The 26,459-nt window shown below is 38.1% G+C and overlaps 1 protein-coding gene across 2 annotated transcripts in view; it reads right to left on the bottom strand.

Annotated features, from left to right (window-relative positions):
- The window catches only part of PACRG (parkin coregulated), a 589,968-nt gene that overhangs the window by 454,426 nt on the left and 109,083 nt on the right, over positions 1–26,459 (bottom strand). For both annotated transcript variants that reach the window (XM_062187779.1, XM_062187780.1), the window contains exon 2: positions 22,901–23,035. In XM_062187779.1, the coding sequence (XP_062043763.1) occupies positions 22,901–23,035 (135 nt within the window). The remainder of the gene's footprint in view (positions 1–22,900; positions 23,036–26,459) is intronic.

The following is a 26,459-nucleotide window of genomic DNA, read 5'->3' as shown; positions in this document are numbered from 1 at the left end:
AATAAAGCTTTTATAAGGGGGAAAAAAAGATCCATTACATTCTAAAATTGTAAGATTAACTAGAAGAGAAAAACACTCCTTGAAATCCAAGTATATAAACAAGTTCTTCAAGAGAGGCGAATCAAACAGCTGCAGATATCAAAAGCAGGACGATGTGTTGGTGATGTCTACTCTGAAAGACGAGGTCACCAGAAGGAAGACTGTGAAGCCTAACCAGGAGTCCTGTTGACAGCTGGAAGGAACAGGAGTATTTCCTGCACATGCTGAGCAGTTAGCAACAGGGCCATGATGAGGCACAACATTATACAAGTATCAGAAAGCTGTGGAGCTCATTCTTTTGGGAATTGTGAGTAACTTAAGACGCTGGGGGGAGAGAAGGATTTCAAACCCTACTCCTAATATACCAAGAAGGTTCCAGTAAAAGAAAGTCAGTAAAAAAAAAAAAATAGCCTCACCACTTCTTTCAAATATTGATTAAACCATCATTCTAGAAATTAGACAAAAGTGATTTCTCAGAGAGAAATAGAGAAATTACTTGATAAGCTATTAGAATTGCAAATCACTGATTTTGTTGTGTAAGAAAGATTATTGTCCAACAAAGTAGTTTATTTGGCATCTCTTCTATATTTATTTGAGAAAAAATAAAAAATAAAAAGACTGCTTTTATGTGCAGATGCTAGAAGTTCAGTTCCTAAGAGAAAAAATATTTTAAATATTAAAGCCCTAGCACATATCACCCGTCTGTTTCAGTGCACTCCTTTCCATTATGAGAAAAATGTATGCAAAAGCTTGTCCTTCACAGATGTTAATTATCGGGATGATGTGAGCTGCATTGTTCCCAGTTTCTTTTGCAAAGCAAATCCCAGCAGAAACTAAAGAATATAATAGATGTGGTAAAAGTTGTTTAGAATTTGCAAGTGCCACTAAGAAATGTGGATCATAAAAATTATACCAAATATAGAATGTATTCTATTTAATTCATTCAATGCTTAAAATGAAATCTAGCCAGCGCCAAGGCTCACTAGGCTAATCCTCCGCCTGTGGCGCCGGCATCCCGGGTTCTAGTCCCGGTTGGGGCACCGGATTCTGTCCTGGTTGCTCCTCTTCCAGTCCAGCTCTCTGCAGTGGCCCAGGAAGGCAGTGGAGGATGGCCCAAGTGCTTGGCCCTGCACCCGCATGGGAGACCAGGAAGAAGCACCTGGCTCCTGGCTTTGTATTGGCACAGCATGCTGGCCATATTGGCCATTTGGGGGGTGAACCAATGGAAGGAAGACCTTTCTCTCTGTCTCTCTCTCTCTCTGTCTAACTCTGCCTGTCAAAAAAAAAAAAAAAAAAAGAAATCTAGAAGCCACTAGCCCGTGTAGGATGTAATACTGAAATGGAATATTTAGATTCTTCAGATATTAAAAATAATTGATTAAAAATTATTTTCTTAAACATGTTTACTTCCCTCTAAAATTTGAACTCTAATAGGCTAATTGAAGAATAGGCTGATTTAGTAGGCTAATGAAAGAAAAAGAAAATACATTTATCAAGTTTTCAGTGCTCAGGAATAAGGCATTCTCATGGTTTCAATCATGCTCTATCAGCAAGCACTATGTAGGAAAGGATTTACATGTTGTACTCCTGGTATCCAATCAGTGCCAGGCATATCATGAATGCTCAATGAGTACTTGCGGAACTAAATATTTAATAAAATAGAAACACATAACTATAAGCATCCCTCACTTTGAATCACAAAGATCCATCATGGATGGAGCAAGGAGTGGTGAGTGTGTCAGCTTCAACGGGTGCAGTTTATAGACCTCTTGCCCTAGGTGGCTCTCACCCTCTGACCCCCACTGCCTGCCAGAGTGCCCCAAATACAATTAAAATATTTTTTTTTTTTAGGTTCAAGGGAAGAAGAGTCTTTATTTTGGTAGAATAATAAACAGTCCTCTAGGATATTAGCATAGAATAGATGAGTTATAATACTAAGTACAATAAGATAAAACAGATTAGAAACAAGACAGAAAGAGATCATTGGAACAAATGACAATAATACAGGTACTCAATGTATATTTCTTGAGGAAGTGAGTAAATTGATGAACAAATGAAAAAGGGCTGAGGGTGGGTATGCTGGAAATGGGTACACTGGTATGGTGCTTGATAGATGAATTGTTTTAGTATAAAACCTCTACCCTCCATCCTGATTTCTAGATTACTGCCCTTTCAACCTGCTCACCAACATTTAATCCTTCCTGTCTAAAACACTTTGGAGGGACTGCTAGACAGTACTGAGAGCTCTAACCGAAAATGCCTTCCTTAACTCACTGTTTGGCTGGGCACACAGTCTGATGCTGTGATCTGGAGTAACCTCATTCTGTCCTGGAGAGGGGAGATGGGGGCGGGGTGCTTTCACAGAGGATGGCCAAAGATGGCGCTGGACCAAGAGCTGGGATAAAGGTTTCCTGGGGAAGCCCAGAGGTGGATCTGGGCTTGTTGTGTTCTTAAAAAGCCAAGGAAGCCAGTACAGCTGTAGATAAGTGGGCGAATGGGTAGGGACCAGACAGAACCCAGTAAGTAAAAATGATAAAGAGAATAAAAGGCTTTAACCCTGCCAATGATGCCACCAATCTTCAGTCTGGGTGCCTGAGTAAATTCAATAATTTTCCCTGTGGACCCAAGAATGTGGGAAATTTTAACATACTTTACCTTGGCCTTCTGCTTTGTGTTTAGCCTAAGTTCATCAAAAGTATCCCAATCAAATCAGAAAATGTACTGGTGTTGCTGTGTAGTAAGGAGTGAGGTGAAAAGGTGAGAGAAGAGAAAAACACAACCAAGCAACACATTACATCACTGAGCTACCAAGAATCGCAGCGTTCTGAAAGTGCCTACGCCTTCCCTTTTGCTTACTGCTGTAAGAACAACAGCCCTGCTTGTTGTTAGCTCTGCACTGAGGTCTTGTTTAAACAAATAAGAGTTACAAAGAAGTGCAAGAAATCTCAGGTCCCAAATAGCATGCAAGGGATGATGGGGGCTTCAGGACATGCTACCCCCACATGTGTCACATTCTGAAAAATGCTAGAACCATTGGTAACTCAGTAAAGTTCAGATTGCAGGTTTTAAATCTAGTTTGTCTCCAAAGCTCATGCTCCTAACCACTTCATTACAGTATCCCTACTTTGTATTAGATACTTATGTTGATTTCAGAACTTGAACCATCTCACTGAAAAAACATACAGTGTAGGAAATTTAATGATCAATTTGTAACATACATCACCAGGATGTGGTTATCTGCAAGCAGTTAAGATAACTTGGCAAGAATCTCACATCACTTTGTTCTTTGTCTATTCAGGTAGAGCTCTATTTAAATTTTCCATATCAGTCTTCTTTTTGTTTGTGACCTTTCTCAACACGTATTTCTAGGGTCTACTAATTCACATCATCAGCAGATTATGCAATTTAAATTTCCTTCCATTTGCCTGGACATGGAATAGTGGTCATCTTTCATTCAAGCACATCATATAAAGAACAATTACCAAGTCCAAGTTCAACCAGTCTAACGTTCCAATTAAAATGTAGTCATCCAAATTTCAAACTTTGAAAGTAAAGTTAGATATTACAGTACAGCCTCAGGAAAACAATGAATCTGTTCAAAGTTATTTCTGCCACTTTTGGACAACGATGGACTTTCCTTCCCTGAAGCAGTTCATAAAAGACCCCTCTATGAGAGGGGCTCCTCTGAGGAGAGAACACTCCTGTCTCTGAGAAGAAGCTAAATAAACAGGCCTGGGTAATGCTCCTTGCTTCTTACCCTCAGGCATAGCTCCTCCGCCCAATCACTTCTCCATAATGGGCCACACTTCATCAATTCCACTATGAAATCACCTAGGAGCAGCTCTCTTCTGGACTTCCCTTTCTCATAAAGGCTGCCATGCCACATATATTTATTTTAAACACATATGTGTGCTTTGCTCTTGGTAATTTGTCTTTTGTCATAGGAGCTTCAGCCATGGTCCTAGGGTGGGTAGGGAGAAGCCATCTGCTCTCCTCTGCAGTGACAAGGGTACCATTCTGTTGGTGAGAATCTGGGCTTGGTCACATTTTCTTTCAAAAATACAGTTAAGTTCTACATTTAAATCATTTACATATTCCATTACTACTTCAACTAAAAAAAACTTTAATATCTGTATAGCTTGTCTGCTACAAAACTTCCATCATATTTACATTAAGGAACAGATGAATCTTTTTTTCTGCTAAAACAATTTCATAGGGGTCAGTGTTTGTAGTACAGCAGGTTAAGCCACTACCTCTGATGCCCGTATCCAATATGAGTATCACTTTGAGTGCCGGCTGCTCCACTTCCAATCCAGCTCCCTGCTAATGCACCTGGAAAAGCAGCAGAAGACTGCCCAAGTGCTTGGGCCCCTGTTACCCGTGTGGAAGACCAAGAGCTCCGGGCTACTGGCTTCTGCGTGGTCCAGCCCAGGGTTGTTGTTGCCTTTTGGGAAAGTGAACCAGCAGACAGAAGCTAGATCTCTCTCTGTCTCTATCCCTCTCTGTCTCTCTCTCTTCCTGTCTCTCCATCTCTTCCCCTCCCTCCATAACTCTTTCAAATGAATAAATCTTTAAAAAGATTTTAATGAAGCAAACACTACAAAAATATGCATATTAAGTATACAATATTTAGATTTCTGATATAATACTTTTGATAACCAATTGATTTCACAAGCACATTTTCTCTACTAATTTTATGGCTGACAGTGGGGCAGGTAGTTGGATTTATGCTTTCCAAGTCACAAGTAATTCTGCAATGTTTTAAGTAATATTTTACTTCATTTTCCTTATGACTGATGATGCCCACTGCACGAAGGCCTGGATCACCAATGAATGCCCCTGCACCTAATAAGCTGCAACCAGGAAACTGAGTGATGGATGGAAGGAGGCTGCGTGTGTTTAGTACTCCGTTCCATCTACCTTCTTTTAATTCTGCCAGCTTCCCAGATCCATCATGTTACGCAACGGGCACCGTCGATGTTTGAAGATACCAAACGTATGTTATGCTATGCCCCCATGAGAGGATGTCTCAGCCATGAGCCATGGAGAGGATGTTTCCGGACGTCACAAACCAACTTTTCCTGTGGCCCTGGCTTTACTGAGCTGGAAGCCCTGCCTTGTGTGACCCATCTAAAGACATCTAGGTTGAGCCTGCTGCACCCAGATGGATCTGCTCATGTGTGTCTTGTCGTTTCCTGTTTGTTTTCCTAAATCTTCTTACTATTAATGATTTTATTTTCAGAATAAAAAGAGAAAGGGGACATAAAAATGGATTTACTTGGTTATTTAGACTTTCTTATGTTTAAAATACCAAGAGCACTTTTCACAAAGGAAATACATATTTGCATATGCTCATAAAATATTTATGTTGAAATATTCAAAACAGAGTCATTTGTGATCCCTTAATTAGTGTTTTAGTAGCAAAAGAACTTAATTAAAATATAATTTGTTAATTCATTAGTGTTGGGGTTTAACTCTGACACTGTTTTCAGTAATTAATAGGTCCTAAAAGCACATAATTTATTTGGCTTTCATTGTGTTTTCTCTGTAATACTCTCTTCTACTTGATATCACTACATTTTAGAAAGGAAGGGTATCAAGTTAAAACTCAAAGTTTAAAAAAGACACATGGACAATATCACCAAATGGCCTCCAATTGAGTGTCACTTTATTTATTTATTTATTTATTTAATCACTCCATGAAAATGTCCCCCATCCTCTCACACTTATCTCTTTCACCTGTTTTGTTTTTCTTCTTAATGTCACCATTTAGCACCTCCATACTGTTACTGCTTAGTTGTTTTGCTTTTCCTATCATAAAGGAAACTTTGTGAGATAGAGGATGTGTCTGCGCACCCCAGGGGTGTGCTGCAGAGCCCGAGACAGTGCCTGGCACTCTGCAGGTACTCAGGATGCCCCTGACTGACTTCCATGAACACCACTGGAGAGCACACAGTTACAAACAACCGATAAAAAAGCAAACAACTTCAATATGGTGTTCAAATAGATTCTATTTATCAGCAGTAGGCAATATTCAGTAAGCTGGGACTATGAAGGTCCTAAAAGCATGATAAACTACAGTCTACAGGGAAACATAACAATACATAGAGCTTTCACAAGATCTGTAAGGTTGGAAAATAAAATTAAAAATCACCACCTTCATTTTTGGTCCCTGGGTAGATCAAAATTCAAATTGCAACGGTACTAGACAAATGAATGACACATAGAATGTATAAAAATATAACATCTTAATGAATTATTTGAAACAGCAAATTTAAAATATTTATTCATGTTGTATCAGGGGCCATGGTCAAAGTGAAATCACGTCCCACCCCAGTCCTTTTAGAATCCTCTGCTGTGAGGGGAAGACATGAAGACAGATGTGCGTCTCATCAGCAATGAGCCTAGTACTAAGTGTGCTGGTTTTCCAGGCAGGGGTTCTCACTCCAGCCTGGGAAATCAGGGACAATTTCAGGAGACTGTCACATGGGAGGTTCATTTGCACGGATGAGCAGTTAGCGACCCACTGAAGAGGCTGGGGGCCCTGGATTGAGGCACTGGCAGTCTTCAAGAAATGGCCAATATGGCTAAAGGTTAAAAGGCAAAAAGTAAGGCACATAGTTGGCAATCCATGTGCACAAAGATCTCTGATGTACAATGTACAGGGCAGCAAGTGATGAGAAAAAAAACAAGTGACAAGTCAAATACTGATGTTTTACACTAGTAGCATGCAAGATGTCTTACAAGAAAGGTAGTCTACAACGCTGGTACACTCTATAGAGGATAAATGGAGCTCACTACTTCTGCAATAGGATGTAAGCTCTGATGTTACTGACCAGGCACCATCTGCTAGGTGGAAGTGCCCCACGTGTCTGAGTCTCCCCTGTCTCTTACTTCCCCAGTGGTACAGCCACAGTCACCAGAGTCTATGTCTCTCCGTCATGAAATGAACCACTTGCTAACTTGCTACTTGAGATCCTAAGCCAGTTGCAATTGTTAGTTTATTAAATGTAATAAGTTACAATAACAAAGTGTTAAAATTATAACAGGTAGAAAAAGCTAAAGATTTCCAAACAGAATTACAAAAATCTTAACTTCTGTACTTTGACTTGTGGTTTTAATATTACCAGTCTAATACACTAGTACTTCTCAAAATGGATTTTTTAAAAATACAAAAGAAAAAAGAAAAATGAACATAACTGAGCAATTCCTTTTGTGCATGTACAAATACTTCTTCATTACTCAAGTAACTTCAAAAATGGGAATTAGAAATAAATCTAAAATGACTCTATGAACAGTGACAAAAAGACTAAATTCTCTACAATCCAATGTTGTCCTTTGTAGATTTTTTGGAAAGTACTTAAGATATTCAGTAAATGGAAAGCAGACAAAGATATTTTCCAGGTGATGGGTTAGTGTTCCTCAAGAGATTGACCAGTGCCTGAAGAATACCTTAATTTTCTGTTAAGTTTTAAAGAGTTAAAGTTGAAATCTTAACTCCATTACTGAGATAAGATCAAGATTTCTACACACATGTGCATACACGTGAAACTATTATCCCCCCAAACACACACACAAATTATAGACATACAAGAATGAGAGTGGTGGATTGGCATAAAATATTTTTTTCTTTTTTGTACAAAGATTTATTTATTTATTTAAAAGGCAGAGTTACAGAGAGGCAGAGAGAGAGAGAGAGAGAGAGAGAGAGAGAGAGAGATCTTCCATTTGCTGGTTCATTCCCCAGATGGCCACAATCCAAAGCCAGGAGCCAAAAGCTTCCTCTGGGTCTCCCACGTGAGTGCAGGGGTCCAATGACTTAGGCCATCTTCTGCTTTCCCAGGCTACAGCAGAGAGCTGGATTGAAAGTAGAGCAGCCTGGACTTGAACTGGCATCCATACAGGATGTTGGTACTATAGGTGGCAGCTTTACCTGCTATGCCACAGCGCCGGTGGCAGCATAAAATATTTTAAACTCTATTTTTTGTGATATTTTCTAAACCTATATTTTACTATTTTCAACAAAGATTTGATTTACGTGTATGTTATGATATATGTGTGCACATATAAAAGCATGCAATATGCATCACCTGATTACATTTGCTTAAAAGAAAAGGGCTTCCAAAAGAAATAAAAAGAGTACTTTATTTCACTGATTTTTCCTACATTGGAAAGTTTTAGAACTAATCTCACAAAAGACTGTACCTCAAGAAAGACTATATCTCAAGATGGTCCTTTTCTCTGTGTCTAAGCTATGGTATTAAAGTAATTGAGAAAACAATCCTACAGCATTGATGGAAAGAACTCTGGTCAATATGACAAAAGAAGCTATAAATGCTGGATAAAACATTGAAAAAATACATGGCCCTTCTCAAAAAAAAAAATAATAAATAAATAAAACAGACAGATACCCAAGTTTCCAGAAATGCAGGGGAAACGCAGATCTAGAGAGGTGGGCAGCACCATGGTGAACAAACCTAGAGGCAGACCCACGTGACTGCTCAGCAGCTGTGCCCGATGGAGACCATCCTGAGAGCACAAACAAGGATGCTTCACAACCCGGCAAACGAGAGACCCCAAGAAGGGCAGATTCAAACTCCTACTCTAGGAACCAAAGATAATAGATGACTGTGCATGTATTCAAATTCTGATTAAAGACCTGATTAAAGACAGTTAGAGAAACTATAAAATAGCAAGAAAAAATATGAAAATAAGAGCAGAGCGATCTTTTAAAGAAATAGATATAAAATTTAGTATTGATGTTCACTAAAACTAAATATGAAAAAAAAAGAACATCAATAGACAAGTAAGACAGTAGATTAAACCTAACCAAAGACAATGAATTAACAAGTTGGAAGATAGAGCTAAGGAAACCAACCAGGATGAAACATGGTGAAACAAAGAGAGAAAATAAGAAAAAAGAGACCAAGAGATGTCAAGGATCGATGAGAATGTTTAGCCTGTATTTAGCTGGGACTCCAAAAGTCCTCAGTTTTAAATCATATTGAATCTCAAGTCAAATAAATTTTTAGAATTCAAACCTAGGTAAAAACATGAATACCAGTATTTATTTCAAAATATAAAGCGTAACTTTAGCATTAGCAATATCTCGTTGAAACTGGGGATTGCCACAACTTGTACATATATAGGTCTGCTGTTTGGCCACCTGAAGGTCATTTTACAGGTAAAATGTACTATTTCTAAATATATTAATAAGGTTAAAACAGGACAAAAACAAAAGGGTGAGTACATTGCATTTACTGGAACAGATACCAATTTATAAGCTGGTAAAAGTATTACAGGTTCTCTCAGATTAAAAAATTTGAATACAGAAATTATTAGAATCATCTCATTGAAGCTGCATATGTTTGACATATGCTGCATGAAGGACTGAAAATGTATGACCTATGCAAGAGGAGGCAATTTCTTTTAGATCTGTAGTCTTGGACACTTAAATTTCTTCTTTGAATAGTGATCCATTTTAGTAAATAAGTTTCTTAAGATCAGAACCTAAATCATCCAGGTTAGAGGGTCCTGCACTGTGTCCTATCCAATATTAATACTCAGTTGCTTTATGAATAGACAAGTCATTTTGCCTAAGCATGGATAAGGTCACATTATTTCTCTATAATAAAATATAGTCCAGTAATGTACAAAAATATATTGGACTCAGCAGTTTTAAATAGAATCTTGACAGGAGTCTCTGACATAACCTCTCTAAACACACTACAAAATTATCTATGAGGATACAGGATAAAAGGAAACCCCAACATCAAACTGAAAACCAGTATAGTCATAAATGCACAAGCAGAAATAAAAGGAATGTGAAGACGATGAGGCCAATGGAACTGGATTGAAAAGTCACAATCATAGTGAACTTATTTGTAACAGGCAGAAGCACCCATCCAAAGGGAGGAAGGCAGCCTTTCCACCCCTCCTTCACTTTCTGCCACTCACTGCAAGATACATAAAATCTGGAATAAAATGAGGGGAAGGGGTGAGGGATAGGAGATAACTGTGCCATCAACCTTTTACTGTGAATTAATAGACCTTTAAGATAAAATTCTCTCCACTTCCACAGCATCATTGCCATCCCCCCAATATCCATTCACAGACAACGCTCAGAAACAACTGAACACTGAGCAAGAATTAGGTGCACAGACTCCCGATAGCCCATTGCATTTCGTCCTAAAAGGTAACGTCCCACAAACAAACTGCTATAGTTAAGGATAAAAAAGACAGAGATGGGTACTTGTACGTCTCAGGGACTTTAAGTCTTTGTTTAATCCATCTGTCTTCTTGTCGGAAGTTAAAGAAAATCCCCATCTTAGGCTAAAAGAACAGGACCAAATGAAACATACTTATACTAGACACAAGTTACTGGGTAGGTGCTGGCAATCCGCCTAAGAAGAGCTGAAATTTGAAGTTTCAACAGTAACAGATTCATGCAAAAAAAAAAAAAAGCTTAATAATGCTCTCTTCTAAGATTAAAAAATGTAAAAAAAGACAAAAATATTGAAACTGATAGAAATGATAGGATAGAATATAAGCATATAGTAATCATACAATATTTGTTCAAAAAAGAAAATGGAAAATTATCACAAAAATAATCAGTGATATTACAAAAGAAAAGTTTCCTTAGTTGAGAAAAAGTTTCAAGTACACAGATAATAAACTTACTAGATTAAAGGAAGAACGAATAAAAAAATAAGACATACATGGAAGCAACTTTTAGTTAGGCAAAAAAAAGTATAATTTTCAAGGCTGTCAAACAAAACAAATAAGTGAGCAAATAAGAACAGATTGCTATCAAAGGAATAAAAACCAAACTTGTCTTAATTTCTCTCAGTAATCATATGTTAGAAAATAATGATGGTACATTTTACAGCATTATACAGAAAGTATAATTTAAGCATGTTATTGTCTGTCGAATTGTTTCATGTACATCAAAGTTGAAAACTTATATTTTTAAGATACTCAAGGATTCAGAAATATTCAATCCATGTTCCTATTTTTTATAAACTTAATTAAATACACACACAGATGAATCTGAATAAAAACACAGGATTTGGGAATTTTTATCTAGAAAGATTTTTTTAGGTTGTCCTTTATTCAGAATAGAATTTCATCTTGGAAGATCCATAGGATTGTTGTTATAGATGAGATGTGTTAGATTAAGAGCCGAAATTGACTTTAAATAATTTTACCAACCCTTTGGGTCCGTTTTTATGCTTTTCCCAATATGAAGAAATGTGCTTCATATTCAATAATCTGTTTTTTAAATACAGGTTACTATCCCCTTCAAAAACATGCTGAGGACATGCTCACAATGACAAACTCATGAGGCTGGGGCACTGTACCACAAGAGTTACAATTTGGGACATGCTCAATCTGACTTGCCCCAAACGGTGGAGCCAGGGGATTCCAATACAATCCCATCAAGGTGGCATGTACCAATGCCATCTCACTAGTCCAAGTGATCAATTTCAGCTCACAATTGATGGCTCTGATAGGTCTAAGAGTCAAAGAGATCACACAAACAAGACTAGTGTCTGCTAATACTAACTGATAGAATCAAAAAGGGAAAAAACGATCCAACATGGGAAGCGGGATACACAGCAGACTCACAGAATGGCAGATGTCCTAAAGAACATTCTGGCCTCAGAATAAGCCCTTAAGGCATTCGGATCTGGCTGAAGAGCCCATGAAAGTATTCTAGGCATGGAAAGCCAAGATACCATGGGGAAAAAAAAAAAAAAAAAAACCTAAATGAAAGATCTCTGTGAGTGAGATCCCAGTGGAAAGAACGGGGCCATCAAAGAAGGAGGTACCTTTCTCTGAAGGGAGGAGACAACTTCCACTTTGACTATGACCCTATCGGAATAAGATCAAAGTCAGCGAACTCTAAAGGCTTCCATAGATAGCCCTGGCAACTCATGACTAGAGCCTAGGGAGATTACTGATGCCATGAACAGGAGTGTCAAATTGTTAAGTCAGCAGCAGGAGTCACTGTGTACTTACATCCCATGTGGGATCTGTCCTTAATGTGTTGTCTAACGTGAAGTGATGCTATAACTAGTACTAAAACAGTATTTTTACACTTTGTGTTTCTGTGTGGGTACAAACTGATGAGGTCTTTACTAATTATATACTGAATCGATCTTCTGTATATAAAGATAATTGGAAATGAAAAAAAACCCTGGTGTTAAATTGGAAATGGCATAGAAAATTAATTAATTTTTAAAAAATATTATGTAGGATATCTGTCTTTAATGTGCTGTACACTGTTATTTAATTCTATAACTAGTACTCCAACGGTATTTTTTTCACTTAGTGTTGCTATATGGGGGCAAACTGTTGAAATCTTTACCTAATATATACTAAACTGATCTTCTGTATATAAAGAGAATTGAAAATGAATCTTGATGTGAATGGAAGGGGAGAGGGAGCGGGAAAGGGGAGGGTTGCGGGTGGGAGGGAAGTTATGGGAGGGGGGAAGCCATTGTAACCCATAAGCTGTACTTTGGAAATTTATATTCATTAAATAAAAGTTTAATAAATGAAAAAAAAAAAAGAGTTACTGTAGGAAAAGCCACCTGTGTGTGGCCTTGCTAACACACAGCTACACAAGGAAACACGTTGGTATGTATCTTTTTCACAGGCCTTAGTAATTACTGATGAAAAATTACCTATTAGAAGATGGTCATCTTAAAAATAATTTTAAGTTATAAAGACTTGTTGTCTTATTTTATTTAAAGATTTATTTATTTATTTGAAAGTCAGAGTTACAGAGAGAGGAAGAGAGAGAGAGAGAGAGAGAGAGAGAGAGAGAGAGAGAGAGAGAAAGAAAGGAAGGAAGAAAGAAAGAAAGAAAGGAAGGAAGAAAGAGAGAAAGAAGAAGAAAGAAGGAAGGAAAAAAAGAAAGAGAAAGAAAGAAGGAAGGAAAGAAAGAAAGAAGAAAGGAAAGGAAGAAAGATAGAAAGAAAGAGAGAGAGAGAGAGAATGAGAGAGAGAGGGCGATCTTCCATCTACTGGTTGACTCCCCAAGTGGTGGCAGCAGCCAAGGCTCAGTCAGGGGCTTCTTCTGGGTCTCCCACATGGGTGGAGGAGAAAATCCTTAGGCCATCTTTCACTGCTTTTCACAGGCAATTAGCAGGGAGGTGGATTAGAAATGGAGCAGTCAGGACTTGAACTGGTACCTATATGGGATTCCAGTGTTGCAGGCAACTACTTTACTCACTACACAATGCCAGCCCAAGATTTGCTGTCTTAAAAAGACTTACTAAAAATATCTCAGGATAAATTTATCTTCTACATACCTTTCATCATTTTCCAATTTTTTACAAGTATGTTTATTACTTTTAGACTAGGAAAAAAACCCTGAAGACTTAATAATTAAATATGTATATTTTTATAAACTATTCAATGACAAAAATGTTTGTGAAAGACCTTTTATATAATATCTCAAGCAAGCTCTTTTCTGCCGCAAAAAAAACCCACCCCTATGTCAATTGTGTGAAAAGAATGGTAAGATGGAAACTCTTCTGAAAGCATTAATAGTTTTTATCCAGTGAATGATGGAAATGATCAATGATTTATTTATTCCTTCTGCTTTCTAGTAAAATAAACATGCTTATATTTCACATTAAAACAAAACTTTATATGTAGTAGCAAGCATCAAAATTTATATTTCATGTATGAGTTCAACAGATTATCTGATCTGTACTAACTTTCACTTGGAACTTTCAAGGTCAGGATAAACTTTTTTGATAAAGGTGAACAAAAATTCCTGAAATATGGATTTAGATGGAGCTAACTGTTCATTAACATATCCTACAGATTTTACCTTAAAGAAAAGGAAAACCTTCAGTGCAACTTCAGAGGGTTGAAATTCTCTATGTAACTTAAAGGATCAAATCTTAAGAGATACCTGAACTCATCTAAACAGAAACAATGATTTTAATTTTTAGTAATTACTTCTTTGATCTGATTCCACTTGTCATCTGTCAAAACACTTGTGATCTTAATAGTGCTTCAATAAACAGCAGGGATATGGGGTAAGTGATGACACAGCAGGAATGACCCATTAAGATAGTGACGAATAGAACTGGAGATTCACCATCCTGGCAGACACAGAAATTCACCAGAGGTTCACTTGTATCCCCAAACCGACCTTTCAGATAAGCACCAAGACAAATTTTTAGTATAAAGACTGGAGTAGTGAAACTTCGAAAGTTGCAACATTTGCCTCTGGGAAGGTGACCACAATCTCCTTTCTTCATGGGATATTAAGTGACAATACGCTCTCCTAGCTATGGTACCCTTAACACTATCACAACCTCTCCTACTTCTCAACAGTGGTGGTCGCCTAACATACCAAGCAGGAGTGATTTGTTTTTCTTCTACTTGTCAGTCTACTGAGATCTGAAACTTACAACAGGGCTTGTTTCCCCTGGGGTCCTTGGTGATGTGAATTGTCTTTAGCCAGTGCCTAACAAATCACTGTCACAGAGCAGCAGTCGACCTTTCTTTTCAATCTATGCACTTTGCAGGAGTTATAAATCAGTTGACTTTCAAGCTCGATGAGATGGCATATGCCCCAGTTTGAAGAACAGATGGAGGCTTGGGGGAAAATTGTTTCTGCAGGCTTGCTACAAGCAGCTCTGCTCCATAAAAGTGAACCATTCGCACTAATTTCTCACATAAATTATATAGGCAGCAGGGAGCACCAGCCCATTCAGCAGAAAACCTTTCATCTAGCTTCCAGAGGTCAACTAACCATTTAAATTAAAGTTATTTCCGATACACGGTTGTATTTTTATGCTGCACACTTTTTAAGATACAGCAACGTGCACCAAATAAAAGAATGGGATTGTGTGTGCAGTTGCCCCCTCCAAAAAACACAGAATAGTACCTTAATTGTCAGAGAGGTATTTCTTCTCAAGACTTTTAGAATAGCACTGCCTATTAATTAATCACTGGGGAATTAACAATAGGAATGAATGGAGCAGCTCTCCTGTACAAAAACCAGGTGAATTATCACTTCTTTTATAAAATCTGCCATACAAATTCTAATAAGACCTGTTACCCAACCTCAGGCTTTGGCAGTTCTCAAAAGATACAGAAGCCCGGAACAATTCCAACAGAGCAGTCATTCTTCCTTAGGTGAAACAAATTACTCAGCTCTAATAAATTTGCTTACAAGATTTCAAAAGTCAACATAACCTTTACCTGAGGGGCAAGAGACACAGCACGAATTTCTTTGCAAACTTAAGAAATGGAAACATTAAGAAATTTAAGGTGCCAAGGGACTAAATAACAAATCAAAATTGCAGAATCCCGTAACTGTACTGAAGACGAATGGATCAGGTATCATATCACAGTGTGACTTACTTTAAAATGCAATAATGTTTACAGGTAATGAGCTATCATGGTTTGGGGCTGATTTTAATTGTGAGAAAATTAGTACACATTTTAATAATAATTATATTCAATAACTGTTTTTCCCACTAGGAAATTATCAGTTATGTCAATGAAAACAGTCACACTGACAGGGTTTTTTATAGTTCATGAATACCAATGCTCTGAGAACTGAAAGGGACTGAGAAAAAGGTGGGAATATCAGGGAGGAAATACTAAACGGATTCAATTCAACACAGAACTGACGGTGTTGTCCAAGGCACTGTCAGTGGACATTTCAAAGACTAGTTGAAGTATTTAACGCATGCACAGCCTTCTCTTTGATTGATAATTAAGTTGGACATATACTGTAAGTCATTTAGAAAGAGAAATGAACTTGTCATTTTGAAGTGAGCTTCAAGAAATGAGCGGTCTCTGGAGGAGCACTGGTGGATAATCAGAGGAGCAGCCTCAGGATAGGGCTCAGCCCTCCTGAAACTGTGGCTGCCACACTGCGCTGCTGCTGTTCATGGTTCCAATTTGCTACTGTAAGACTGGGTCTCTTTAGCAACATTTTACCCAGTGTTTATTCTTTAGACTGTTTCATGATCATCTCAAAAGACAAATATTTTAATAACCAAGAAACAAAATTTCATTGAATTCCCATAATTGAAAAGGGTCACAGGGCAGTGGGTGTTTGGCCTGTTAAAGACACGCTTGGCATGCCCCAGAGTTCATTATCAGAATGCCTGGGTTCAAGCACTGGAGCCACTCCTGATTCTGGTTTCCTGCTTACGCAGACTCTGGGAGGCGGCAAGTGACGGTCAAAGCACTAGAGTCCTCGCACCCATATAGGAGACCCAGAACGAGTTTTGGGCTCCTAGCTTTGACTGGCCCAGTCTTGGCTGTTATGAGCACTTGGGAGTGAAGCAGTGGATGGAAAACCTGTCTGTCTGTCTCTCTCTTTGCCCTTTAAATAAGAGGTAAACGAAAATTTTTAAAAAATAATAATTTTAAAGGTCATAGAAGTCATCTGGCACATTGTTGTCACAGATAAGGAAATGAAGCCCAGAGAGGCGATTGGTCATGAAGTCAAGTGTAGAGCAGTAAAACTTAAAAACAGCCGGCTCCAGCGATGCTTCGCCTCCACTCAGAACACACCATTGAGCAACTGCTCTGCTCCAGAAACCCTTCCAGGGCCAAGCACAAGGGAGCAAACCAGCCAGAGCCGCAGACTCAGGTCCTTGCCTGAGAGGATCCCAGGACATGCCTATTCTCAGTAACTGTGATTTGGGGTACATTTTAGGTTCTGTTTTTCATTTGCTCTCATCTGTCTTATTTTTGCTAACGTTGTGTGTTTTATAGTTCATGTAAGACTACTTAAATTTTGGAATAATGTGGGATATAATGCCTATATATATATATATATATATGCCAATGACATGTTCATATAAATGATCATTGATAAAAAGTATTAGAAAAGTGTGTTTGTGGTTATCGGATGAAATTAATTTGAACTTACATCAGTTTGTCATAGAACAAAGTCTTGTGATCCAACTTTTAGTCAGGAGGTAACTGTGTATTAATCAAATGACCTCAGGGTAATTATGCTTTTGTGGTGAAGTTTTATGTGTCTCCAACAGGCCAGCAAGAAGACGCATGTCTAACACTGAGTAGAGGCTACCCAAGTCCATTCTCACATATACCTGTTTATGCTTTATTAATTTATTTCAGAATAAGTGACTCCTATATTCTTAGGATTGTATCTATGAACCACATTGAATCTGATATCTGTGTTAATTATCCCATTAACATGAAGAGTATCAGTTGTAAAAAAAATTTTTTAAATGACTCCTGAAAATCATTTACATTTAAAACAAAGGAAAAACAGGAATGCAGAAAATGAGAAAAATCTCGAAGATAAATGAATAGTTTATGATAGTATATAGTTATTTTTAAAAATCTGATGTGCCTACGATATTTTGCTCAAATGTCTCTTGAGGCCTCCATTGAAATGATTATTTTAAATGACTTGCATTTACAGACTATTCAAAACAATGACTTGAAATCAGAATTCATACTAAACTGATGAATCTCACAGTGCCACCTATGATTCATATTTAAGTTCTTTATTAAGTATGTAAGTGATGATTGTTATTTCAAGTTCACTCAGACAAATACTACAAATGACTTCAGGTTTCTGCCCAACAGAGAACCAGAAGGAGCCCTGGTAAAATTATAGAGGGGAACATGGATTTCTCAAAGTGATGAACAACAAGAGGAAAGGCAGGAGGAGGAAGGTGAAGAGAAAGGAGATGAAGAAGAGAATGAAGAGGGAGAGGAGGAATTGAAGGAAGAAGAACAAAAGGAAGTAGAAGGGGAGGGGGTAGCAGGGATGGCGAGGAGGAAGCCTCCAGGTTGACATAAAGAGACCAGTGTGGAGGGGCAGCCAAGGATGCCTGTAGGTGAAGTAAGAGAACAGAGTTCACATTCTCCTCTGACTCACGCGTGACGATGTAGTTTTAGTGCAATTCAAAACTTCTTTGCATCTACATTTACATCTCTCTTCACTCTGTGTCCAGCAGAGTGTTCTGAATGTTTTGCAAGTTGATGCAATGTCATTCCTCTCTACACAATTTCCACATGGAAACTTAGAGTGGGGCCCACCTGCTAACCCAGCTAGTTTTATAAGCATGTGATTCATATTACAGGATTATGGGAACTGAAGGTGAGAACACAGTTTTAACATTTGCATTGCTCATGCCAGTGGTCTACTTGGGGACTTATCCAGACTCTTCAGCTCTTTTTCACTTCCATGCCTATCATGTGGCTCTTGAAGATACCCACACAAGAATAGCAGTTCTGTTTCTTGAATGTTAGTGGAGTTCAGAAAAATGTAGAGAAAGAAGCAGATTAAAATGTTTAGTTTAAACAACTTTTATACCTTCTTATGGCTATAACCATTGATTGGCAGGAATTCTTCAGTCATGCTTGAAAAACGTGGATTAGGGGGCTGGCACTGTGGTGCAGTAGGTTAGGATGCCGGTTCTAGACCCAGCGGCTCCTTTTCCAATCCAGCTCTCTTCCATGGCCTGGGAAAGCAGTAGAAGATGGCCCAAGTGCTTGGGCCCCTGCACCCACACAGGAGACCTGGAAGAAGCTCCTGGCTCCTGGCTTTGAATCACCTCAGCTCTGGCCATTGCAGCCATCTGGGGAGTAAATCAGTGGATGGAAGACCTCTCTCTCTCTCTCTCTCTCTTTCTCTCTCTCTCTCCCTCTCCCTCTCACTGTATGTAATTCTACCTCTCAAATAAATAAATAAAATCTTTTAAAAAAGGAGGAAAATGTGGATAAAAATGTATTCCATGGTTTTCCTGGTAAATTTCATATTCTGGATCAAATTTACAGTATTTATCTTTCCTTCCTTCCTTCCTTTTTTTTTTTTTTTTTTTGTTTTTGTTTTTTTGACAGGCAGAGAGAGACAGAGAGAAAAGTCTTTCTTCCATTGGTTCACCCCCCAAATGGCTGATACGGTCGGCATGCTGTGCTGATCCGAAGCCAGGAGCCAGGTGCTTCTCCTGGTCTCCCATGTGGGTGCAGGGCCCAAGCACCTGGGCCATCCTCCACTGCCTTCCCGGGCCACAGCAGAGAGCTGGAATGGAAGAGGAACAACTGGGAAAGAATCCAGCGCCCCAACTGGGACTAGAACCTGGGGTTTCGGCGCCGCAGGCGGAGGATTAGCCAAGTGAGCTGCGGTGCCGGCCAACAGTATTTATCTTTCACACATAACAAACTTCCCATCAATAAGTATACAGAAAATTTTACTGTAAGTATGGACGTGTTACGGAATTTTTCTCATATTTACTGAGGAATTTCTGATAAATATACATAACTAAGATGAGAACATAGCTATAGGCTTTTATTTGGGTAGCAAATTCAAGCACTTATTTTTGACTGCCATTATTTTAATCTAGAGCTGTACAGTTTAATGTGGTTACCATGTGGCTATTTAAATTAAAATTAATTAAAACTAATTAAAATTCAGGTCCTCGGTCCCAGTAGACACATTTCAAGTGCTTAACGGCCACACATGGCCAGTAGCACTGGATGAAGACAGCGTCAACGGAGCACATTTCCACCATCGAAGTGAGTTGTACTGGACACTGCTGTGATCTTCGGAGATACCAGAAGGAATAGACTACACAGGACAGGGGACAGCGGTCAGTCTGCCTGTTTGCTCGGGCATCTGGAACACACGGGCACTGAATTGCTCCATCAGTTCAGGCTGAGACTGAGAAAGCTAAACATGAAAAACATTTACCCATCTCTACCTCTTCTATTTTTTGGCTTTTAGGTTTTGTGTAAGGCGATATCACAGCCTTGTCACTGCAAGAATGCCTGGTGTTTCCAACATGGCGATGACCAGGTCAGCTCATCCAGAACATGTAGAAGGGACATGTGATAACTTGGGCAGGGAGTCCCACGCCGGAAACTTGGAAGACAGGAATGAGCCGGAGATGCTGGAACAGATCTCGTCACAGTTGAAGGCTGTGAGTCCTGAGCATTTCAGAGGCAAGGGCCTCTTAAAACTGATAGAAGAAACAGATCTTCTTATCACCAGTTTCAGGCACTCACAGACCTCCTGGGGGTCCTAAGGGAATCCCACAGTGCTGAAGGAGACCAGTGTTTTCCTGGCGAAGCATTGCCACTCAAGAGCTTTAGAAAGATGAGCTATGAGATTACTGGCATTCTGCCCTAGTGTACAGAGGGGTACAGTGCAGGGTTCTGATTTTTTTTTTTGGGGGGGAAGGAAAGTAGTTCCTTTAATATTCCAGGCCCCTTCTTCAGGAATGGCATACTTACAAAGTCCTCTGTCCCTACACAGCACCATACTGTCCCCATAGTAAATGCAACAAGGAATAAACATGAATATAATGAGAGAATGTTCAAAAGCCTATGTTTAATAATATCAATGCCTTATGTTCAGTTACAGTAGTAGAATTGAAAATAGCAGCAAAGCCCTAAACAGTAGAAGTCTACAGGTTCTGAAATAAATAAGATGTGTCTCTAAAGTTATGCCATTATACTATCAATGACAGCAAGTAAATTGTTTCCTCCTTATTATGACTTTTCTACTTGCTGAATCAGTACTATAATAAATAGTAGCTTAAAAAATTAATATAATCCTGAAAAGAAAAGCAGTTTACATTCCTTTATATCCCTACCTGTTAGGAAACTGGCACAGTTTTAGTTAGGTGGCCGCATGGCCCACCTACGTGAGCCAGGCTCCACCCCCATCCTAATGGGATTTGCTGCTCCTGCTTCCCTGCCTGCCCTCAGGTGAAATTTTAAAAGGGCCTGTTCCTGAACTCGTGCTCTCTTGGCTCTTCTCTCTTGGTTCTGCTCTCTTAGCTCTCCTCTCCTGCTCTTAGCTCTCCTCTCTCCTCTTCTCTCCTTGCTAGCTCCTCTCCTCTCTGTTTCTCTCTTATACTCTATTTCTCTCTCTTTCCCTTCACCGCCCCTTCACTACAGTCTGTTGGGTGTTCCCCAATAAACCCTATCCCTTCTCTGGTGTTCGGTGTGTTTTGCGATGGCTAACATTAATATATAACACTACCAACTGTTGGATTATCAAAGGTAAGGCAAAATGATTTATCCCATATTCTTATTAATAATTTACTTTCAAGATAAATTTTTCTAGTGTTCTGACACTTCTATAAATTATTCCTCAAATTATTTGAACAGGTAAAAATAAATCTGTATAAATTATTTTTACTAATACAATTTATATGTAGGCTATAATTACTTCAAAAGCCAAAAGACACTCATTCCCTTTTTACAAAGAATTAAGAAATATTCTTCTACACAACAGGAATCACGTCATTGAGAACTCCCAATGTGTTATCCTGAATGAATCAGTACATAGATAAGAAAACAAGAAAAGGGGAAATCTATGTAATTCAGCATTCATCAGCACATAGATAAGCAAATGGAAAATCAATGTAAGTCATCAAATAGAAACGAAGGTCCAAATCACAGAAAAACTTTAAACTATGCCTTACATTAAGACCAAGGTATCTAAAATAGTTATAATTGCTATGTTCTCTTTTTTTTTCATTGCAAGTATGTGTTCATATAACAAATTCACATTCAAATTTGAATGATTAAATGAAAGATAATGCTACTCAGCTCTCCATCCCTCCCCTTAGAAAACTGAAGGTTTAATGACAAGGATACCACAAGGTTTCTCTTATAACTTAGAATAATCCTAAATTCAATAACTGAATACCAGATGATTGCTCAAGATTTAGAGATATTTGATAATAATGTGACAATATTTTCAAGACATACTAGATTCAATGCCAACAATTTTTTCAGTTTTTGCAAAGAAGTTCATTTCAATGCATACTTCTAAGCTATTTACTTGGACAGATTCTTCAATCTGATTATTTTACTTTTTAACATAAATGTATTTGTTCCTAATGACAAACAATGCCTCCATCCACCTTCAGATAAGGCTACTGGACTTTTTAGTCAAAGGTGTCAACTGCTTGATTCAACTGCTATTTGGCCAAAACCTTTTATTTTCCTCAACCTGATGTGATTCTCATATGCAAGCAACTGCTTTGCTCTGTAGGCAGAGAAGCACTTCTAGCCGATAAATATCACCTAAAGCAAAGTGGCTGATAACAAAAATAATTAAATAGTAGAAGCCAGTTAGAGATCAGCATTCATTTTTCAAATTAAATGTAAAAGCCTCCTCCACTTAAGAGATTGGCAAGTTTTTACAAATAACATCAGTGGGCCTTTTAGAAAGAAACACGGCCACATTAGAATGGAGTCATTAGGCAATACATTTATTTTGAAGCCAATTAACCTTTTGTCAGAAAAACGTCGGTGCTGTAATGGCTTCGGCAGTGGAGGTCAGCCTCTAACAGGGCACGTATGACAGCCCCGGCGCGGGCTGACACAGGCTGCAGAGAGAGGGGACTGGGGAGGCAGGCTCTGCCTTCTTTGTATTCTACTCTGCATTTCCTGGGAGCACACAATCTTGACCTATCCATTTAGGTAATTAAAGCTTCCATTTGGAAGTGTCCTGCAGGAAGGTGAAATTTGGGGGAGATAAATGGCTGTTGCTCTCCTTATCCAGCTGCCAGTTGCATCATTTGATGGACTGCCTGAAACAGGCTGGGCTGCTAGGTTCTCATAAAAATAGAGATGAATTGGGCAGCAGACAATTCTCCCAGGGAAAGCACTCTGTCATTTCCCTCTTTGCAGGCTATAATTTAATTGTTAGTCAAGGTGGACAGCTGACACAGGGGGCTTTCTCTAAGAGCGTACCCACCAGCCTCCCTTTGCTAAGACATGACTCCAGTTTATTTACTTAGCAGCCAAGCTTGCTTGGCAGTGGGAGATGTCACTCCAGCAGGCACAGCTGGCTGTCACAGCTGCCCTCACTTACCTTCCAGGCTATTTTGTTTCCTTTCGAATCATGCTCAAGGGCAATTGGGAAGTCTCCTCGCTCATAAAATTTTCGAAATGCTGTAGGCTTGGTTGGTCTTTCTTTAAATGCCCCGGCAGTTGGAGGGCCTCTCACCTTAAAGGAATAAAAAACAGGAATCAAGTTTTAAAACATAGTTGGCGGGGGAGAAATTTTGTTTTGGGGGATCTTTTTAAAATACTTCATTTTGAATAAAGATGTTGGAGATAAGATAGCTGGTAAGATAAAACAGCTATCTCATGTAAATATACAAACTGAGGGAAGAAAATTATCTTATGGTCACTGTTAAGTTTCTAGTTTATTTCAAGTTACTTTAGAAAGCATTCCTAGAACTACTACCTTCTTAGAAGGAAGGTGGTCCTGACTTCATGCTTAAGGAAAGAATTTAATGAGGTATCTAGATTCAGTGTGTCAGAACTTTAAACATTTCCAGTAACTGTAAACTGTAATCTCAGGCACAGTACATTTTGTGGAATGCCGAAGTAATACACTTAAAATATTTCTTTTCAGACCTTGTATATATGCACAAATGGTAGACTGTGTTCTCATGAATATTAACAATGAAACTATAAAAATTGATAAAAATTAAGGAAAGAAAAAAAGTAGCTTACTATGTGTGTGTGTGTTAAGTTACACTTGGTAACGCAAGATCATGAGAAAGAAACATTAGAATAGCTGAGAATCTCAATAGGCTCTAGTCATGAGTTGCCAAGGCTATGGAAGCCTTTAGAGTTCGCTGACTTTGATGTTATTCTGATAGGGTCATAGTCAAAGTGGAAGTTCTCTCCTCCCTTCAGAGAAAGGTACCTCCTTTGATGACCCGTTCTTTCCACTGGGATCTCACTCAGAGATCTTTCATTTAGGTCTTCTTCTTTTTTTTTTTTTTTCTTTTCCATGGTATCTTGGCTTTCCATGTCTACAATACTCTCATGGGCTCTTCAGCCAGATCCAAATGCCTTAAGGGCTGATTCTGAGGCCAGAGTGTTGTTTAGGACATGTGCCATTCTATGAGTCTGCTGTGTATCCCGCTTCCCATGTTGGATCCTTCTCTCCCTTTTTGATTCTATCAGTTAGTATTAGCAGACACTTGTCTTGTTTGTGTCATCCCTTTGACTCTTAGACCTATCAGAGCCATCAATTGTGAACTGAAATTGATCACTTGGACTAGTGAGATGGCATTGGTACATGTCACCTTGATGGGACTGTATTGGAATCCCCTGGCACATTTCTAACTCCACCATTTGGGGCAAGTCTGATTGAGATTACTGACGCCATGAACACGAGTGTCAAATTGTTAAGTCAGCAGCAGGAGTCACTGTGTACTTACATCCCATGTGGGATCTGTCCTTAATGTGTTATCTAATGTGCAGTGATGCTATAACTAGTACTGAAACAGTATTTTTACACTTTGTGTTTCTGTGTGGGTACAAACTGATGAAATCTTTACTAATTATATACTGAATCAATCTTCTGTATATAAAGATAATTGGAAATGAAAAAAAAAAACCTGGTGTTAAATTGGAAATGGCATAGAAAATTAATTAATTTAAAAAAAATATCATGTAGGATCTCTGTCTTTAATGTACTGTACACTGTTATTTAATGCTATAACTAGTATTCCAACAGTATTTTTTTCACTTAGTGTTGCTATATGGGGGCAAACTGTTGAAATCTTTACCTAATATATACTAAACTGATCTTCTGTATATAAAGAGAATTGAAAATGAATCTTGATGTGAATGGAAGGGGAGAGGGAGTGGGAAAGGGGGAGGTTGCGGGTGGGAGGGAAGTAATGGGAGGGGGGAAGCCATTGTAACCCATAAGCTGTACTTTGGAAATTTATATTCATTAAATAAAAGTTTAATAAATGAAAAAAAAAGATGTTAACACACACACAAAAAAAAATAGATGAGAATCTTTTACTCTCAAAATGAAATTTTCATTATAATAGTTCCTAAAGTTTTTTTCACATTTATATCTTTTTAATCTTATTTGTATCTGTACTAATTCAATAGGTTTCAAGATTCAAAATGACAAATGAAGACTTTAGAAAATTATAGCTGACTGTATTTTTCTTTACATATAGTCTAAGCATGATTGTTTTCCCTATTTGTATTAAAAAGTAGACATTTTATGTATCAGTTTAATGAAATCATCATTTTGCCAATACCTAATATGGACAAGTTAGGAAATAATTTAACAATATTTTAAGATCTTGCATGTATCAGCTTTTAATATTTTTGTAAAAATTTTTACTTGTAGCAAATATTTTAAATTTATATATATATGACAATAAAATATATAATAAATGCATTAGATGTGAGAAATATATTTAATGCATAAGGGTATGTATTCATAAGATATAAAAAGATATTTGGAATTGAGAAGGATATTAAGAGAGTTTTATTAAGAAGATTAAATGCTGAAGTGGAGTTGCAGAGTGAGGTAACACACAGGCATTCATTAGCATTTATTATTTATTACCTAGCACAAGATTCCCAGTATATGATTACAGAAGTAACTTCGGTGATGCTGGCTGTCACCAGTGGGAAGGAAGCTCTCTTTGTTATTGAAGCTTTGAAATTTGTTGTGGTATTAGAACTATTAGCCACCAGGCTCAGCCAAATTCATTCACTTGTTAAATAGGCACCTGTACTTGATGACTGCTCAGTGCAGATCAGAGCTGAAGGCTTATACAAGGGAGAACAGTTTCAACTGCACTACTCTTACGGAAACTGTGGAGCTACGACTCTTGGACTTTTCAGATTCATGGAGTGGGAAATTTTGAATCACACTGGTAAAGGATTTGCTGATTTTAATTTTGCCAAGAAATTACTTAAAAGACAAAAGATTGCCATCTACCAGAATGGCAGCATTTTAATACTATCAAAAAATGACAGACTACAATCTAAAGCAAGAAAACTTAGCCATATATATTCAGTATGAATGCACAAATACAAATTTATAGAAAGTTACAGCACAATATGTATATAATGGGTGCACACACACGTGTCTATGTTATTGTGGACTGCTGATCGCTGCTCTGCAGAAGCCTCATTTATTTGATTATATAACTTTCTATTGTGATAATGGAGATCCACATGCAGTTGTGAGAAATAATAGAGACACCATGTACTGTTTATTCACTTTCCCCAATGTTAATATCTTGGGAAACTATGGGGATGTATCACAAAAGGTTACTGACATTGACAAACTACAGAACAGTTCTCTCCCCACAAAGACCTCTCACCTTCTCATACCTCTGTCCTGTGCCCACCAGCAACAAGGAGCTGTTGTCAATTTCTCTAATATGGTTATTTCAACAATCATACAAACAGTGTAATCCAACAGGATTGTCTTGTTTTTTTTTTTTTTTTTCACTTAGCATGAACCTCTGGAGATTCAGATAACTTGCTGTGTATATAAATAGTTACTGCTTCTTAATGATGGAGAGTATGGAAGTAGCACGGTCAATTTATTTATTTACTTATTTTTAATAGAAAACTTTTATTTAATAAAT

The sequence above is a fragment of the Lepus europaeus genome, chromosome 3 (genome assembly GCF_033115175.1).
Source record: "Lepus europaeus isolate LE1 chromosome 3, mLepTim1.pri, whole genome shotgun sequence".
NCBI lineage: Eukaryota > Metazoa > Chordata > Mammalia > Lagomorpha > Leporidae > Lepus > Lepus europaeus.
Note: the sequence above shows the minus strand (reverse complement) of the source record. Positions and strands in the feature narration are given on the sequence as shown.